Genomic DNA, 19,887 nt, shown 5'->3' with positions numbered 1-19,887 from the left:
TATCAGGCTTTATAACTCTTTCTATCAAGAGATCGGAATACCAGACCACTTACCTGCCTCCGGAGAAATCTGTATACAGGTCAAGAAGCAACAGTTAGAACTGGACATGGAACAACAGACTGGTTCCAAATAGGGAAAGGAGCACGTCAAGGATGTATATTGTCACCCTGCTTATTTAACTTACATGCAGAGTACATCATTCAAAATGCCGGGCTGGATGAAGCACAAGCTGGAATCAAGATTGAAGGGAGAAATATCGATAACCTCAGATACGCAGATGGCATTACCCTTTTGGCAGAAAGCAAAGAGGAACTAAAGAGCTTCTTGATGAAAGTGAAAGAGGAGAGTGAAAAAGCTGGCTTGAAACTCAACATTCAAAAAATGAAGATCATGGCATCCAGTTCCATCACTCCATGGCAAATAAATGGGGAAACCGTGGAAACAGTGAGAGACTTTATTTTCTTGGGCTCCAAAATCACTGCAGATGGTGACTGCACCCATGAATTTAAAAGATGTTTGCTCTTTGGAAGGAAAGCTATGACCAACTTAGACAGCATATTAAAAAGCAGAGACATTACTTTGCCAACAAAGGTCTGTCTAGTCAAGGCTATGGTTTTTCCAGTAGTCATGTATGGATGTGAGAGTTGGACTATGAAGAAAGCTGAGCGCTGAAGAATTGATGTTTTTGAACTGTGGTCTTGGAGAAGACTCTTGAGAGTCCCTTGGACTGCAAGGAGATCCAACCAGTCCATCCTAAAGGAAGTCAGTCCTGAATATTCATTGGACGGACTGATGCTGAAGCTGAAACTCCAATACTTTGGCCACCTGATGCAAAGAACTAACTCATTTGTAAAGACCCTGATGCTGGGAAATATTGAGGGCAGGAAGAGAAGGGGATGACAGAGGATGAGATGGTTAGATGGCATCACTGACTCAGTGGACATGGGTTTGGGTGGACTCTGGGAGTTGGTGATGGACAGGGAGGCCTGGCGTGCTGCGGTTGATAGGGTCGCAAAGAGTTGGACATGACTGAGCAACTGAACTGATAACTCTTTTTTTTTGTATACATATATCCCCTCCCTTTTGAAACTCCTTCCCATCTCCCTCCCCATCCCATCCCTCTAGGTTGATACAGAGCCCCTGTTTGAGTTTCCTGAGCCATACAGCAAATTCCCATTGGCTATCTGTTTTACATATGGTAATGTAAGTTTCCATGTTACTCTTTCCATACATCTCACCTTCTCCCCATATCCGTAAGTCTATTCTCTATGTCTGTTTCTCCGTTGCTGCCCTGTAAATAAATTCTTCAGTACCATTTTTCTAGATTCCATATGTATGTGTTGCTGCTAAGTCACTTCAGTCGTGTCTGACTCTGTGCGACCCCAGAGATGGCAGCCCACCAGGCTCCCCTGTCCCTGGGATTCTCCAGGCAAGAACACTGGAGTGGGTTGCCATTTCCTTCTCCAATGCGTGAAAGTGAAGTCGCTCAGTCGTGCCCGACTCTTAGTGACCCCATGGACTGCAGCCTACCAGGCTCCTCCGTCCATGGGATTTTCCAGGCAAGAGTACTGGAGTGGGGTGCCATTGCCTTCTCCGATGTATGTGTTAGAATATGGTATTTATCTTTCTCTTTCTGACTCACTTCAGTCTGTATAATAGGTATTAGGTTCATCCACCTCATTAGAGCAGACTCAAATGTGTTCCTTTTTATGGCTGAGTAATATTCCATTGTATATATGTACCACAACTTCTTTATCCATTCGTCAATGGATATCTAGAGTCTAGTCCTTACTTGAATGAGTCAGTTATGGTAAGTCTCAGCAAGATACTATTATTGTGAAGAGGAAAGTGGTTGAATAGGTTCCTGGGAATCAGTTAATTAGTTGAAGCACCCCCTAGGTGGTGAGTTATGGGGACTTCAGAATTAGTGTAAAATGTCTTTATTCCTCTAGAAACTTACAAAGTAAGCTCATCCCCTAAAGTGGCCTTAGCTTAGTTTGTTTTTCAGCTCTGGATGACCCTGGAGCCTGGGTTACTATGTTTCATTTAGAAATTTACCATGAGAAATAAAACTACCATGGAGCTTTTTTCCCTAACATTTTTGAAAGGAATACTTATCTTGGCTCATCAATATTTTCTTTCTTGATGGGAAATTATCTGTGTGAGCAGACAATCACAGTACTTACATTTATTAAGGTCCTGCTATGTGTCAGGCTCTTCATATGCATCATTTTCCACTTAAGCCTTACAGCAGGTCTCTGGAAGAAGGTAGGCTCATTTTGCAGTTGATGATCCTGAGTCTTAGTCACGATAAGTGATTTGCCCAGCCACGTGCAGAGGGACAGCTGTGAAGCCTCAGATCAGCATACTCTGCAGTCTCTCAGTTGTTGCCTCCTCCTGGGTTCCCTTCTCCACCTCAGATTATGGTTTCTTGGTTCATAGGTTATGTGTGCTCAGTCGCTTAGTCGTGTCCAGCCCTTTGCAGCTCCATGGACTGCAGCCCACCAGGCTCCTCTCTCCATGGAGTTTTCCAGGCAAGAATACTGGACTAGGTTGCCATTTCCTCCTCTAGGGTAATCTTCCCAACCCAGGAATCGAACCCACATCTCTTGCATCTCCTGCATCTCTTGCACTGGCAGGTGAATTCTTTACCACTGTGCCACCTGGTTGAATCCAGCCTCCCAGTTGAATCCCACCTGGATAGCTCCATGTTCATAGGTTATATGAACACATAAATTGCACCAAAGCCCAATTCCAAAATGTGTAGAAACAAGGTATGTGATTTTTCCAATTCACCACTCTAAGTTTTATTGTTTAGCTAAGTGGGCTGGGGTGTGAGAGGTACCGTGACATGAAGGAAGAGGTGATAGCATAGAAGTAAGTGGTCCTGACACTCTAGATTCCAGTGGGAAAGCACAAAGGGCATGGTTTATGATCTCCAGATGTTAACATTCTCAGCGTTTCATATTGACTCTTTGATTTTTATAGGTAACCTCCTGGGAATGTTGCCCATTAACATAAAATCTTGATACTCCAACAGTAAAAAGTGGTTTGTGGAATATTTAGCATTTCTTTTACTATTATGGAAGATGAGACTTGGAGGCAAAGTATTTTGCCTAAGACTGCTTAACTGGTCACGTGAAGTATTTCTATAAATTCCCGTTGAACTAGAGGCGCTTTTCCTCATCATAATAGTGTATCAAGCAAAAAGCCATTTGTTATTCAACTTGTCTTTCTCGAAACAACTTGTATTAAAATAGGTTCATCTTAATATGTTTTGGATTCTGATTTTATTTTCCTTTGGTTAAAGATTCTCCCTATGTTTCACATGCTGCATGTGCTCAGCTTCTGTATTTTATGGTTGCTTTTTTAGCAGCGATGCCCTTATAACTATAGCTTTCATATCTTCTTCTATTTGTATTGCCATTAAAGTGACACAGTACAGAGCATGGTATAAAATCAATTTTCAGGACTCCTTTTCTACAGAGATTATACCTATCCTGGTCATATTATGGTCTTTATGACCTCTGAGAAGGTGGAAGCATGGACACTAGAGATTTCATTGTGTTTTTAGATCACTTTCAGAAATCTGCTACCAGCTCATTCTTTCTTAGCCTGTCTTCTGTTCATGTTGCTGTGTTGAAAATCTTTTTTTCAAGATGATTGATGACTCCACTAATCAACAAACCTACCTGAGTTTTTCTCACTCCATATTCCTAACTGTTTGACACTCCATCATCCTGAAAATCCTGCCCACTTTTGACTTTATGAGCATTATGTTCTGTTTATTTTATGCCTCAGTTTCCGTTGGTCGCTCTTGGGCTGCCTTTCTCGATCCTCCTTCCAGCCTTCCAGTTGAATCCCACCGTGCCTCCTCCTCTCTGCTCATGCGAGGCAGCCCCAGGTACTCCCTGTGGGCTTAAGTCTCTCCTGAGCTGTATCTGTGCATGTACAGCTCTCAGCCAGAAATCTCCACTTGAATGTCTCTGTCCTTCTGTCTTAGTCATCTTGAGCAGCCTAACAAGGTACCATCGATGGGGTGGCTTAAGCAACAGACTTTTCTATTTCTCCCAGTCTATGAGGATCTGAAGTCCAAGGTCAGGGTGCTGGCAGGTCCAGTGTCTGAGGAGGGCCTGCCCTCTGGCTTGTCAATGGCTGTCTTCTCGTTGTATCATCATGTGGCCAAGGAGAGATCTCTCTTATCCCTCTTTTCTAAGAAAGGCGGGAGAAGAAGGAGACGACAGAGGACTAGATGGTTGGATGGCATCACCGACTCAATGGACATGAATTTGAGCAAACTCTGGGAGATTGTGAAGGACAGGGAGGCCTGGTGTGCTGCAGTCCATGGGGTCGCAGAGTCGGACATGACTTAGCGACTGAACAACAACAATCTCGTTTATGAAGACTCCAGCCTCATGACCTAATTTCCTCCAAATATCATCATGTTAGGGATTAAGAGGTTCACCATAGGAATTTGGGAGGGACACAGACATTCAGTCTGCATCACTTATAAACTCAAAAAATGTAAGTTTCAACCCATCATTTTGACCTTAGGCCAGTCATACTATCCCATCCACTTCCAGATTTCCATCCAAAGTGCTATCAATCTCATGCAGAGTAACAGTCATTTAACTTTCAGCCTTTCCCTGTCAACAAATACCTAGTTGTTGGAAGTCCTTCCTTCATAATTCTCATGTCTTCCCCTTTCTTACACCCTCATCATCCTAGTTTAAGACAGTTTAAGCCTGTCTGCATCAGGCTCTATTAGGGGGTCCTTGCTGGATCTCTCCATCATTTCAGGGTCTTTGCCCTCCAGTTGCTTTGGTAGGGTGCTGCACCAACCTTCTCTCAAGTTCAGGACAGAGGTGTGATGGTGACAAACTAAGGACCCTCCAGTGGCTTCCTGGTGCCTTCTCAATAATGTCCATTCTTTACATTGCCACACAGCTTTCTGCACAGTCTGGATGATGCCCCTCCAGACTTTATCCATCCAGTTCCCCAGGCTCTCCAGTTTGCCGATATAAAGAAGCCTCTACGAACCAGAAAACTTGTTTTCCTTCTCACAGCTCATACACTTCATCACCTGTACATAAATTTTTTTACGATTTACCTGTCTAGACTATTGCTTTATATGCATTTATCCTTTTCTTGACCATTTTTCAAAGGCCAGCTTAGGACTACCTTTTTCCAAAAGTCTTAAACACCTGGCCCTAAATGGTCACATCTGCCTGTAAAGGTCTGTAGCTGGAGTAACCATGTAAGTTTTCATCCAGGCAAGGACATTTTTGGAAGTGAAAGGAGATGATGTCCTTAATAAAGCTGGGGCAATAGGAATTCAGCAGGACTTTGCTGGAAACACTAGGACAAATGTCACCTTGTCTAGAGCCAGCATGCTTTGTTTGCACCTCGCACTGGCCCTTGACATTACCACCTCACATTGTTATGAGTTCTCATAATTGTGTCCTGGCTCCCCAACAAGACTGTCTGTTTGCTAAGCAATTGCATTATGCCTTAAATTTCCTCACATTCCCAGAACTGAACATTTTGCCATATATTTTAGTAGATAACCAAATTTTGTTTGTGCTGGTGGAAATCATCACTTAGCAATTTTTATCTTATATTTTGGAGGTGGTTTTGCCAAAGAGATAAAATGTTTGATTTTTCTCTTCAGCTTATTGACATGTGCATGCAGAACTGTGGTCCGAGTTTCCAGTCTCTGATTGTGAAGAAGGAATTTGTTAAAGATAGTCTAGTTAAGCTGCTGAATCCCAGATACACATTGCCAATAGACATTCAGAATAGAATTTTGAATTTCATTAAGGTAAGTCTGTTATATACCTGATGGGATAGTGAATGTCTAAGAAGCTTAATTTCCTAACTCCCAGTTGGCTCAGTGATCCTTTATAAGCCTGGGATTGAGCTTCAAAGTGTTTTTATTATTCTGTTTTCCATGTAATAATTTCTTGGCATTGGACTCTGGCCTTTTTCTGAAGAATTTATAGCCTTTTCCATACCTGTCTCTCAGTTTCTGTTTTATCCGGGTCAGACAGAAGAGATAGTGATGTATACATTTATTTTGCAGATATGGAAACTATCTTCTCTGGTCAGTAACTCACTGCCTGCAGAGTTATTTGGCAAAAGATCTACAGATGCTGTTTTAGAGTCTATTAATTTTAGATTTAGTACAGCAAAAAACAATAGTATCTATTGTAGAGTTTCACTAAATTGTTGAGGCATGGCAGTCTGATGATTAAAAATGTTTTACATTATTCTAATCTCTAAAAATGGACGTTTTGGACTTTCCTGGTGGCCCAGTGGTTAAGGTAATGTGCTTCCAGCATCTGCACTGCCGAGGGCACGGCTTCAGTCCCTGGTTAGGGAGCTAGGATCCCAGATACCACCTGCTGTGTGACACAGCCAAAAACAAGTAACCGCTCCCCCCCCCCAAAAAAAAAAAACTGCAAAAACTGTACATTTTGTGTATGGCATTCAAAAGTAGCTTTCTCTTTCTGAGGAAGCTTCGTAATTGTCAGTCTCTGATTTTTTGGTGGTCACTTTCAGAATTGTGTTTTGTTTCGCTGCTCTTTGCTCTCTGAAACTTTCCGTCTCTTGAATTCAGACATGGTCGCAGGGTTTCCCAGGAGGCGTGGATGTCAGTGAAGTGAAAGATGTGTACCTGGACCTCCTTAAGAAAGGGGTTCAGTTTCCTTCATCAGATGCAGAGACTGAAACAGCCAGACAAGAGGTAGGAGGCCCTTTTTTGACCTGTGTAGAGAAAGACAGAGAAGGGCTTGGGTCTTTTTTCATTGAAAGGAACGACTCTAGCTCCACCTAGCTTAAGCCAAAAGATGAATCTGTGATTTCATAGAATAACCAGGCCACAAGAAGGCTGGTGTTAACTGGATCTTTGGAACACCAGAGAACCAAGATTCAAATGCCTCGTTACTTGTCTGCTCCCCTTTGACAATCAGCTCGTTCTCTCCTCACAGACCAGTTTTCTCTATGTGGTAGATAACACGCCAGGCCTGCTATGCATGTGCCTGCTAAGTCACTTCCGTCTGACTCTGCGCAGGGCTCCCAGGGTGGCGCTAATGGTAGACAACATAGCTCCCACATTTTCATGTTGCAGCCTTAGCTTTTTCAGATTCAAAGCTCACAATTGCAGAGGAAGGACTCATTGAATCAACATGGGTCAGTTTTCCATTTCTGCACAAGTTAAGTGAGGTCTTACAAGAATGTGATGGCTTCATATAGAAATCGTTTAGGTAGAGCAGAGTAGGGGCAGTTTTCAAAAGAAAAGATTGGTGCTAGACCGGCAAGGGTCTCTGTTAGTAGTCATGTAATAAATTTGTTTACTAATACTGTGCCCATAGAAGAGTCTCTTTATGTTCACATGTATTCACTCTCAAGTCTGTAAATAACTTTTCAGGTTTTGAACTTATAACACTTTGAGAGACTGACTATAAGTCAACTCTTGGCTTCCTGTAATGTAATGTAAAAACATAACATAAACACAGTAGTTCTTTCCATAATGTAAAAATAGTAGTTCTTCCCTTCTGTAGATTGGTGAGTCCTGCCTTGGTAGAAAAAGCAATTCATGTGTATACCACAGTCTGACCTTTGTGAAGGCTTTGTCCTGAGGGCTAACTCGCCCTAGTGAGTGAGTCATCTGAATGGAAAAATGGGCTTGCAGTGGCCAAGTTAATTCAAATAATAATATTTCCATTTTTCATAGATGTCCCTGAATCCACCACCGTCTGTTCCTTCTGCACCAGCTCTTCCTTCTATAGTTCCCAAGATCTCCACTATTACATTGGTCCCAGAACAGGTAACAATAGCAATGATTGTATTTATTCATGACTTTTTTTGCAGTTTGTTTATTCTTAGCAATGTTATCATAAGGTGGAGGTATCTTTTAGCCTCATTTTACAGAGAAGGGGACTGAAGTGTATGTGTATGATGGTTCAGCTCTAAGTGGAATTAATCCTATGAATTCTGCCTGATTCTGAAAGCCTGAGCTTTAACAGTTGTGCTTGTCTAGTGGCTTATGTGGCTTTGTGGAGGCTTGGCTGTACCTGGAGTTTATATAAGCAGCTGATCCTGTTGCCCCTGATAAGACTGCCCATATGCCATTTCAGACAGCTCAGTGAATGGTAGTCTTATTACTGATATTAATTGTGGCAATCAAATTACATTTACTGCTTTGTCTATTATCTGTTTATCAAAGGTTTAGACAAGCAATTATTAAATGAAGCTCATTTCTATCCTGCTATAAGGGAACTATCATTTAAGACTTTGTAGGGACTTCCCTGGCGGTCCAGTGGTTAAGAATCTGCCTTCCAATGCAGGGGACACAGGTTCAACCCCTGCTTGGAGAACTGAGATCACACCTGCCACAGGACAACTAAGCCCGTACACCACAAGAAGCCCCAGTGTGGCCAAAGTTTAAAAAAAAAAAGACCTTGTATTATTATTATTTGGTATTATGTAGTAGTCCATGTGATTAATTCCTCTTGGAATTTAATCCAGGAAGGAAAAAAAAAAAACTGTTTTGATTCTTCCTTCTTTAATACAATGGGACTATAAAACATTCATTTTTTTTTCCTCCCCCATTGGTTTCCCGGAAATCCAGACTCACATTTGCAATTTTGTCCAGGTTCCTGGTATGATCATCTTCTCTTTTCTCCATCTTGGTTCTAATCTGACTTTTCCCCTTCATCAACTTTCCTAGAGCATGTTTTTAAATGTAATGCAAGAGCTCTCAAGACCTTTTAAAAGGTGACAGATTATACACCTGTAAAATAATTATATGTACATTTATATAAATTTGAAAGTACTCAATTTTACAGAAGCGTTTTCTCTGCAAGCAGGAAGCAGAGTTGTTCTCTATGTCTCACTTCCTGGTTATTGTGTTGCCGTCTACAGATTGGAAAACTACACAGTGAATTGGATATGGTGAAAATGAATGTGAGAGTAATGTCTGCCATACTGATGGAGAATATTCCTGGCTCTGAGAACCATGAAGACATAGAGCTTCTGCAGGTGTAGTATGATTTCAGGGATGGTCGGTAGCAGTGTCTCTTATTCTCTAAACTTTGAGCCTGTGAGATGGAAGACACCCTCACATTGACTAGTCCATCCCCCCGTGTCTTTCCTTGATTTTTTTAAACTTAACAGGAAGATGCACGGATGACTTTTATCAGAAATGCAGTAGTAAGTTAGATGTGGTATTTACCCTCTTGCAATAAATAATTTAACATCATTAATCATCGATAGCCTTGCCATATACAATTTCAGTTAGTCTGTAATTGTTTTAAATGTGTAATGTTGCCTCTGTATCTATCTATTCAACAAACATAATGAGTAACTACAGTGCAGTAAAGGATACAGAATGAGGAGGCTGTCCCTAGTCCTTAAGGGACTTGGGACTAGTAAGCAAGAGTGTTTTGTAAAATCAAGTGTTATAGAATTTCTGCTCTAATAGAAATGTATTTTATCATACTGTAGGTTCCAGAGTGGGGGGCACAGAGAAAGGGGAGGGTTTCTGGAAAAGTTCAGAGAGAGGCATTGCTGAGGCTGGGACCAAGCGAGTAGACGGTGCATTTGGACCTGTGTGAGCATGCGAAGGACCACCAGCTGTTCATTCTGACTGCGATGGGGGCCCTCCCAGACCCTTTTCTGTGTCTCTACATCCAGACCATTTCTTCCCTCTAATAGGTTTGTTCTAATTATCTATTTTAAATTTTAGCACACACTTCTAACATAATTTTAGAAGCAGAGGAAAAAAATCAGTTTCTAAATCTTTTTCTTCCCCCAAAAGTTATGGAACTTGACATATTTTTGCTTTTCTCTGATCCCCACTCCCCAAGTCTCATGTTGTTGTTATTTTTCCTTTAAGTCCTTTGATTGTTAGTAAGTGAAATTTTTCTTGATTATCGCTTGTTTGGGAAATAGTAAATGGTAAAAATGCCCTTTTTCAACATTACCACTTATATTTAACTGCTGTTTCCTTAAATCATTACTAGTGGTAAACCTTGAGGGTTTACATGTCCAAAGATGTCTTTTGGCTGCTGTGTAAAGGCTCGCGGTTTTCTCTACAAATAGTTACTATCCTTCAACAGATAAAAGGGGTTAATACAGAATTATTTTCCATAAGTACTTCAAAGATAGTGCTTGCTTCATTATTCTTGTCCCCAGTGGTGCTGTTGAGAAGTATATTATGGATTATTGCACCTTTGTTTTATAATCTGTTTTCTCTGGTTGTATTTGTGACTTCTCTCTAATGCTTCTGAAATTTCACTATACTGTGTACAGGGGTGTGTGTGCATATGTGTATTTCCCGTAACTTTAACCTGCTTAGCACTTGATAGGCCTTTTGCACTGTCAACTTATGTTTATTTTAGTTCCGGGAATTCTCAGCTCTTACTTCAGATATTTCTTTTCTAGTATTCTTTCTATTCTCTTTGTATGGAACATCGTTTAGATGATGAGACTTTCAGTTATATTTTTCTTATCCCATCTCTTTTATACATTTTGATTCTTCCTTCTTTTGTGCTGTAGGTCTAGCAAAGCTTCTCCAGTTCACGTATTATTTCTTTTAAACTTGAATATCGGTTTGTCTATTCAGCCCTGCTAATGAACGTTTTATTTCAATAGTTTTTTAATTTTTATTTTTATTTATTTTTTTAACACCAAAAACATTTTGTATTGGGGTATAGCCAATTAAAAATGTTGTGATAATTTCAGGTAAACAGTGAAGGGACTCAGCCATACGTATGTATGTATTCATTCTCCCCCAGATACCCCTCCATCCAGTCTGGCATATAACATTGAGCAGAGTTCCCTGTGTTATACAGTAGGTCTTTTTTGGTTATTTATTTTAAATATAGCAGTGTGTACATGACCTTCCCAAAGTACTTACCTAAGCCTTCCCCCCAGCCACCACGGGTTCATTTTCTGTTTGTGAGTCTCTTTCTGTTTTGTAAGTCAACCATGAGTTTGTTTTCTATGTTTGTGTCTTTCTGTTCTATAAGTAAGTTCATTTATATCATTTCTTTTTAGATTGCACATATAATGGATGTTATATGATATTTCTCCTTGTCTGTCTGACTGACTGCAGTCAGTATAACATTGTCTAGGTCCTTCCATGTTGCTGCAAATGGCTGTATTTCATTCTTTTTAATGGCTGTTAATATTCCATTGTGTACACCACATTTTCTTTATCCATTTGTCTCTCAGTGGACATTTAGGTTATTTCCATGTCTTGGCTATTGTAAACAGTGCTGCAATGAACACTGGTTGCATGTCTCTTTTGCGGCCATGTTTTTCTCTGGGTATATGCCCAGGAGTAGGATTGTAGGGTCATACAGTAGCTCTATTTTTAGTTTTTTAAGGAACCTCCATACTGTTCTCCAGAGTGGCTGTGTTGTTGTTGTTGCTGTTCAGTCTCAGTCGTGTCCAGCTCTTTGTGGCCCCATGTGGACTGCAGCATGCCAGACTTCCCTTTCCTTCTGGGAGCTCCATCTCCCAGAGCTTGCTCAAACTCATGTCCATTGAGTCAGTAATGCCATCTAACCATCTCATACTGTGTCATCCCGTTTTCCTCCTGTGCTCAATCTTTTCCACCGTCAGGGTTTTTTCTAATGAGTTGTCTCTTCACATGAGTTGGCCAAAGTATCAGCTTCAACATCAGTCCTTCCAATGAGTATTCAGGACTGATCTCCATTAGGATGGACTGGTTGGATCTCCTTGCTGTCCAAGGGACTCTCAAGAGTCCTCTCCAACACCACAGTTCAAAAGCATCAGTTCTTCAGTGCTCAGCTTTCTTTATGGTACAACTCTCACATCCATACATGACTACAGGAAAAACCATAGCTTTGACTATACAGACCTTTGTCGGCAAAGTAATGTCTCTGCTTTTTAGTATGCTGTCTACGTTGGTCATAGATTTTTTTCTAGTGCAGGAGGGTTCCTTTTCTCTCCACACCCTCTCCAGCATTTGTTGTTTGTTGATTTTTTTATGATAGCCATTCTGTTGGTGTGAGGTGATAATCTCATTGTAGTTTTGATTTGCATTTCTCTAATATCTTTTGATTTTGAATATCTTTTCATGTGTCTATTGGCCATCTGTATATACTCTTTAGAGAAATATCTATTCAGATGTTCGGCCCATTTTTTGAGTGGGTTGTTTGTTTTGATGCTATAAGTGTCAAAAGCTGTTTGTAAATTTTGGAGACTAATCCCTTATCAGTCACATCATTTGCAAATACTTTCTCCCAATCTGTAGGTTGTCTTTTTGTTTTGTTTATTGCTTCCTTTTCCATGCAAAAATTTTGAGCATAAATAGGTCCCATTTGTTTATTTTTGCTTTTATTCCATTATTCTAGGAGAGATGGATTTAAAAAGATGTTGCCGTGATATATGTCAGGGAATATTCAGCCTATGTTTTCTTCTAAGAGTTGTAAAGTGACCAGTCCAACATTTACGTGTTTAATTCATTTTGAGCTTGTTTTTGTATATGGACTTAACGGATGATCTAATTTCATTTTTGACATAAACTGGCTGTCCAGTTTTCCCAGCACCATTTGTTATTTCAACAATTTTTTTATTTTAAAAATGTATTTCATTATAGTAGTTCTTTCATGGATGAGCTTTCCCCTTTTATCTTTAAGGATAATAATTTGTAAAGGTGCTTTTCCATTTGCTCTGTGGATTCTCTTTCGTTGGGTGCAAGTTCTCTTGTTCATCACCTCTTTCATTGTATTTCTCAAATATCTGGACAGATTAGTGATAGTCAGCTCATTTTTTAAAAGTAATTAACTCATTTTTGGCTGTACTGGATCCTCACTGCCGCACACGGGCTTCTCACTGTGGTGGCTTCTCTTGTCGTGGAGCACTGGTTCCAGGCGTGTGTGCTCAGTGGTTGTGGCACGTGGGCCCAGTTGCCCTGCAGCATGTGGGGTCTTCCAGGACCAGTGATCAGGCTGTGTCGCCTGCACTGGCAGGCAGGTCCTTAACCATTGGACCGCCCGGGAAGTCTCTTTAGCTCATTTTGTGTGTGAGACCTCTGACAGCTGGTCTGCATTCTCTGTGACCCAGCTTGCTCATGCTGAGGGAAGACACCGTTGCTGCATCTTGTGCTTGGCACTGTGTCTGCATATTTCTGCATTTGCTGCAGTTCCCAGACTATGTAGCTTTGACATGGGACTTCCTGGTGGCTCAGTGGTAGAGAATCCGCCTGCCAGTATTGGGGACTCGGGTTTGATCCCTGGGTGCGGAAGATCCCCTGGAGAAGGAAATGGCAGCCCACTCCAGTATTCTTGGCTGGGAAATCCCATAGACCAGAGGGTCCTGGTGGGCTACAGTCCATGAGATCACAAAGAGTTGGACATGACTTAATGACTAAGCAACAATAATGGCATCATTAGCATGGGGTGATTCTGGGTGGGATGTATTGGGAGGTAGTTTCTGAGTTATATGTTGTGCAGTCACCCAGTTGTGTCTTTGCGACACCATGGACTGCAGCACTTAAGGCCTCTCTGTCCCTCACCATCTCCCAAAGTTTGCCCATGTTCATGTCCATTGCCTCGGTGATGCCATCCAGCCATCTTATCCTCTGATGCCCTCTTCTCCTTCTGCTGTCAGTCTTTCCCAGCATCAGGTACTTTGCTAGGAGTCAGCTGTTGGCATCAGATGACCAAAATACTGGAGTTTCAACTTCAGCATCAGTCCTTCCAACAAATATTCAAAGTTGATTTCCCTTAAGATTGGCTGGTTTGATCTCCTTGATGTTCCTATTTTTTCTGGACGCTACCAGCATCTGCAAACAGTGTCCGTTGTCTCTGTCCCAAGCATTGCTCCCACTTGGACACAGATAGTCCTGCCTCTCTGTCTTGTCCCCTGTGGGGAGAGAGACATGGGTAGGGGTCGTCGTGCCTTAGTTGTTTGTTAGCTGCGCCTACTCCCATCTTCTTGTGGCTTCCCTGGTCTGTAGTCACAGAGCATCTTTCATTTCCTTCTGAGTTCTGTGGTGTACTCATTGTGGGCAGTCTCAAGTGTCCTGGATTGTTTATTCTAATCCAGGGGTCACCGTACTGTGGCCAGTAGGTAAAGAAAAAAGAACAGGTCATTTCTCAAGCTATATCTATGCAATCCTACCTGCAGAGAGCACAGGAGAGTCAGATAGACCCCCAAGGGGCCCCTGCCACTCCCACCCACCATCAATGGGTTTGAATTTGTGGTATCCCTCTGGTGCATAGAGGGTTTAAAGCCACAGCTTGGGAGCATCTTCTTTATCCATTCATCTGCTGATGGACACTTACGTTGGTCTTGGGTGTTATAAATAGTGCTGCTGTGAATATTGTGTCTGCATTTCTTTTTGAATTAGAGCTCTCATCTTTTCTTTATATGCCCAGGAGAGGGATTGCTGGGTCATATGGTTACTCTATTTTTAGTTTCTTAAGGAACCTCCATACTGTTTTCCGTAGTGGCTGTGCCAGCTTACATTCCCATCAAATTTACATTCCCTTCACACCCTCTTCAGCATTTATTATTTGTAGACTTTTGGTGATGGCCATTCTGACCAGTGTGAGATGAGACCTCGTTGCTATTTTGCTTTGCGTTTCTCTAATAAATAGTGATGTTGAACATCTTTTTGTGTGCCTCTTGGCCAGATGTGTGTCTTTTGATTGAGATGTTCATTTTTTGTTGTTGTTGTTATTGAGTTGTATGAACTCAGTATATTATTATACGTTTTTGAAATTAAGCCCTTGTGGATCACATCATTTGCAAATATTTTCTCCTAGTCTGTGGGTTTTCTTTTTGTATTGTTTGCGGTAGGGGATGACAGAGGATGAGATGGTTGGATGGCATTACCGACTCGATGAACATGAGTTTGTGCAGGTTTTGGGAGTTGATGATGGACAGGGAGGCCTAGCATGCTGCAGTCCATGGGGTCACAAAGAGTCGGACACAACTGAGCGACTGAACTGAACTGTGGTTTCCTTGTCTGTGCAAAAACTAATAAGTTTGATTAGATATCGTTTGTTTTTTTTTGCTTTTATTTCAGTTGCCTTGGGAGACTGACCTAAGAAAACACTGCTACAGTTTACATCAGAGAATGTTTTGCTTATGTTCTCTTCTAGGAGCTTTATGGTGTTATGTCTTATGTTTAAGTTTTTAAGACGTTTTGAGCTTATTTTTGTTTATGGTATGAGGGTATGTTCTAACTTCATCAGCTTATGTGTGACTGTCCAACTTTTCCAGTACCACTGGCCGAAGAGACTGTCTATTCTTATCTCCTTTGTCAAAGGTTACCCGACCGTAGGTGTAGTGTGAGCTACAAAGCTGTAGGTGTGACCATGGGTTTATTGCTGGACTCTGTTCTGTTCCATTGATCTAGAAGTCTGTTTTTTGTGCCAGTGACACACTGTTTTGATTACTGTAGTTCTGCAGTATTGTTTGAAGTCTGCCCAGGGTATGCCTCCAGCTTTGTTCTTTTTCCTCAGGATTACTTTGGCAATTCTGTGTCTTTTATGGTTCAATGTAAATTTTAGGATTATTCTAATTTTGTGAAAAGTAATGGGTGATTTGATAGGGATAGCCTTAAATCTGTGGATTGCATTGAGTATTATGGCCATTTTAACTGTATTAGTTCTTCTAATCCAAGAGCATCAGATATGTTTCCATTTCCTTGAATCATCTACAGTTTTCTTTATCTTCAGTTTTATCATGTTTGTTAGGGTTATTCCTAGGTTTTTTTTTTTTTTTGATGAGACTTTAAATGTTTTTTTTTTTAATTGTTGTTTTTTACTTTCTGATATTTCATTTGTTAGTATAAAGAAACACAACACATTTCCATGTATTAATAATGTATCCTGCTTACCTTGCTCAGACAAGGCACTGGTGACCCACTCTAGTACTCTTGCCTGGAAAATCCCATGGATGGAGGAGCCTGGTGGGCTGCAGTCCATGGGGTCGCTAAGAGTCAGACACGGCTGAGCGACTTCACTTTCACTTTTCACTTTCATGCATTGGAGAAGGAAATGGCAACCCACTCCAGCGTTCTTTCCTGGAGAATCCCAGGGATGGTGGAGCCTGGTGGGCTGCCGTCTGTGGGGTCGTACAGAGTGAGAGACAACTGACGTGACTTAGCAGCAGCAGCAGCAGCAGCAGCAGCTCACCTTGCTAAATTCATTTATCAGTTTTAATAGTTTATCTCTTGAATCTTTAGGGTTTTCTATATGGAGTATCATGTCATCTGCATATATACTGGCAGTTTTACCTCTTCCCTTCCAATTTGGATATATTTTATTTCTTTTTTGTGTGTGTCTTAATTGCTTTGACTCTGACTTCCAATACTGTGTTGAAGCAGTGGTGAGACTGGGAAGGTTTCCCACTTTTCACCATTTAGTATCATGTTGGCTATGGATTTGTCATAAATGGCTTTTGAAATGTTGAGATATATTCCTTCTCTACACACTTTGATAAGAGTTTTATTATGAATGGATGTTGAATTATCAAATGCTTTTTCTGCATCTACTAAGACAATCATGTGGTTTTTGTCTTAACTTATGTTGATGTGTATCACGTTGATTTTGCATTTGTTGAACCATCCTTGTGACGCTGGGGTGAATCTGACTTGATCATGGTGTATGATTCTTTTTCTGTTGCTAGATTTGGCTAATGTTTTGTTGAGTGGTTTTGAACTAATTACCAAGTTTGTTTATGTGGCCGGGCCAGGTTTTAGTTGTGGCCTGCAGGATCTTCATTGCAGTACAAGAACTCCACAGTTGTGGCCCATGGGCTCTGGAGCACCAGCTATGTGCTGGCATCACACGGGCTCTGGAGCACCAGCTCTGTGCTGGTGTCACATGGGCTCTGGTCGTGCTGCCCTGGCTCGGGGCAAGTGGGCTTCGGTCATTGTGGCACATGGCTGAGTTGCTCTGGGGAATGCGGGATCTTAATTCTACCACTTGGGGTTGAATCCAAGTCACTTGGATGGTAAAGTGGATTCTTAACCACTGGACTACCAGGGTGAATACCCTGTTGAGTATTTTTTTGTTCATCTGTTTAAAGAGTCTTTGTTTAACCTGATATTTACAGACTTATTGACCAAAGACTATCCATTTACTAAATATCTCTTAATATCCTATAGAACATCACAGTGTAATATACATTGAAAAACAATCAATATTTTGGATCAGTGGCTTTAAGTGTATTATTTTTAAGATATTTTACTTAAGAATATTACATCATTTTGGTAATGATTTTTGGGGTTCTTAGTCATGGGCAAGTCATTTATCATTGGACTTAGTTTCTATCTATGTAAATCCTATGTATGAGGAGATTCATGAGGAACCAGGGATCAAACTGCCAACATCTGTTGGATCATCAAAAAAGCAAGAGAGTTTGAGAAAAACATCTACTTCTGCTTTATTGACTATGCCAAAGCCTTTGACTGTGTGGATCACAATAAACTCTGGAAAATTCTGAAAGAGACGGGAATACCAGACCACCTTACCTGCCTCCTGAGAAATCTGCGTGCAGGTCAAAAAGCAACAGTTAAAACTAGACGTGGAACAACAGACTAGTTCCAAATTGGGAAAGGAGTACATCAAGGCTGTACATTGCCACCCTGCTTATTTAACTTATGTACAAAATATATCATGCAAAATGCTGGGCTGGATGAAGCACAAGCTGGAATCAAGGTTGCCAGGAGACATATCAATAACCCCAGACATGCAAATGATACCACCCTAATGGCAGAAAGCAAAGAGGAACTAAAGAGCCTCTTGTTGAAAGTGAAAGAGAAGAGTGAAAAAGTTGGCTTAAAACTCAGCATTCAGAAAACTAAGATTATGGCATCTGGTCCCATCACTTCATGGCAAACATATGGGCAAACAATGGAAACAGTGACAGACTTTATTTTCTTGGCTCCAAAATCACTGCAGATGTGACTGCAGTCCTGAAATTAAAAGACGCTTGCTCCTTAGAAGAAAAGCTACAAGCAACCTAGACAGCATGTTAAAAAGCAGAGACATTACTTTGCCAACAAAGGTCCAGCTGGTCAAAGCTATGGTTTTCCCAGTAGTCATGTATGGATGTGAGAGTTGGACTATAAAGAAAGCTGAGCACTGGAGAATTGATGCTTTTGAACTGCGTTGTTGGAGAAGACTCTTGAGAGTCCCTTGGGCTGCAAGGAGATCCAACCAGTCCATCTTAAAGGAAATTACTCCTGAATATTCATTGAAAGGACTGAAGCTGAAGTTCCAATACTCTGGCCACCTGATGTGAAGAACTGACTCATTAGAAAAGACCCTGATGCTGGGAAAGATTGTAGGCAGGAGGAGAAGGGGATGACGGAGGTTGAGATGACTGGATGACATCACCGACTCAATGGACATGAGTAAACTCTAGGAGTTGGTGATGGACAGGGAGGCCTGGCGTGCTGCAGTCCATGGGCTTGCAAAGAGTCAGACACAACTGAGCTGATACGAGGAGGTTAAAAAGAAAATTAATCATTAGAGTTCCTATGTAGTAATCCCTTTTTAAAAATCCACAACCGAGGATGTTTACGGATAGAAATTTTGTGACTCACGATATTTAGCATGTTACACTAAAATTTTTAAAATTTGGTATCAAAGTAGAAGGGTATGTAGCACATAATATTTTTTAAGAAGGGACACAGCAATATTCCTAGTTGCATACAGTCTCCCCAGCCGTTCAGCGCTTTGAAATGTAGTGATAGGATTTTTCTCTCATGTTTTCATCCATCCGTGGCTAACAGTCCTTTCATAAGATGTCCACTGAAACATCCCGTTCAAATGTGTGAATCCCCTTTTATTTGCTGCCATCCTGGAGTGTACTAAATGCCTTTTTGTGTCCAAGTCTTCGGGTCCAGATGTTTGGTTGAATTTTGCTAGGATAATGCTGATTTGTTGGTTGCTGTTTTGATGCCAGAGCTTAGGGCTGTGTGTTGCCTTGAATCGTAAAGAGACTGGGCTGTAAACCAGCTTCGAATGCACTCGTGGCCAATTCAGGTTGAATGGTTCTGGCCCTCAGTCAGTTTGTTTATGGAACCTATTCAATGTGCAACTTATTTGTCTCTCTTTGCTTTTTGGTAGGAGCACATAGAGATCTGGTGTGGGGGGTGCTGTTCTTAAATTCTTTTGACAAGTATTTGAACTTTTTCTAGTAATCTAAATAACATCATAAAAGGAAATTGTTTCTCTACTCACAACACTTTGGATACTAGGTCTGAATTTTTTCCCTCACATTAAGTAATTCTGGCACCAGCTACCCAGAAACATCACAGACTCCACAGGTAAAGAGCTTAGTCCCACAAAGCTGTCCCCACTTCAGACGCCGATCACAAGTCGTGGGTCCTCAGATTACCCACCCTTCTGCTCCATTTTGGCTACAAATCAAACTGGGAGCCCTGCGTCCCCCTCCTCAGGTTTAGTAATTTGCTAGAATGGTTCACAGCATCCAGGGAGACACTTTACTTACTATTATCAGTTCATTACAGAGGATACAGGCAAACAGCCAAATGATGTCAACTGAAAAATGTTCAACCTAAATGTTTAGAATTGTGTTTTATTTGATGGACAAAACTGAGGGCCGAGGCCCAAGACACAGCTTGTCACATGCTCTAAGGTACTACTCTGAAGAAGCCGGGAGGAGACATATGTAAGAGTTTTTGTAACAAAGACCAGGTAGCCAGAACATCAAAGTGTGTTAGTTGCTCGGTCGTGCCCGACTCTTTGTGACCCCATGGACTGCAGCCCACCAGGCTCCTCTGTCCATGAGATTTTCCAGGCAAGTATACTGGAGTGGGGTGCCATTTCCTTCTCTAAGAACATGAAAAGGTTACTGTTAGTTAAAGAA

General features: G+C 41.3%; 1 protein-coding gene across 1 annotated transcript in view; it reads left to right on the top strand.

The window, feature by feature from the left end:
- The window catches only part of TOM1L1 (target of myb1 like 1 membrane trafficking protein), a 62,213-nt gene that overhangs the window by 9,501 nt on the left and 32,825 nt on the right, over positions 1-19,887 (top strand). Inside the window, exons 4-7 of the mRNA XM_070357304.1 lie at positions 5,672-5,821; positions 6,620-6,745; positions 7,736-7,828; positions 8,926-9,042. Of these exons, the coding sequence (XP_070213405.1) occupies positions 5,672-5,821; positions 6,620-6,745; positions 7,736-7,828; positions 8,926-9,042 (486 nt within the window). The remainder of the gene's footprint in view (positions 1-5,671; positions 5,822-6,619; positions 6,746-7,735; positions 7,829-8,925; positions 9,043-19,887) is intronic.

This window comes from Bos mutus, chromosome 19 (genome assembly GCF_027580195.1).
Source record: "Bos mutus isolate GX-2022 chromosome 19, NWIPB_WYAK_1.1, whole genome shotgun sequence".
Classification (NCBI taxonomy): Eukaryota; Metazoa; Chordata; class Mammalia; order Artiodactyla; family Bovidae; genus Bos; species Bos mutus.
Note: the sequence above shows the minus strand (reverse complement) of the source record. Positions and strands in the feature narration are given on the sequence as shown.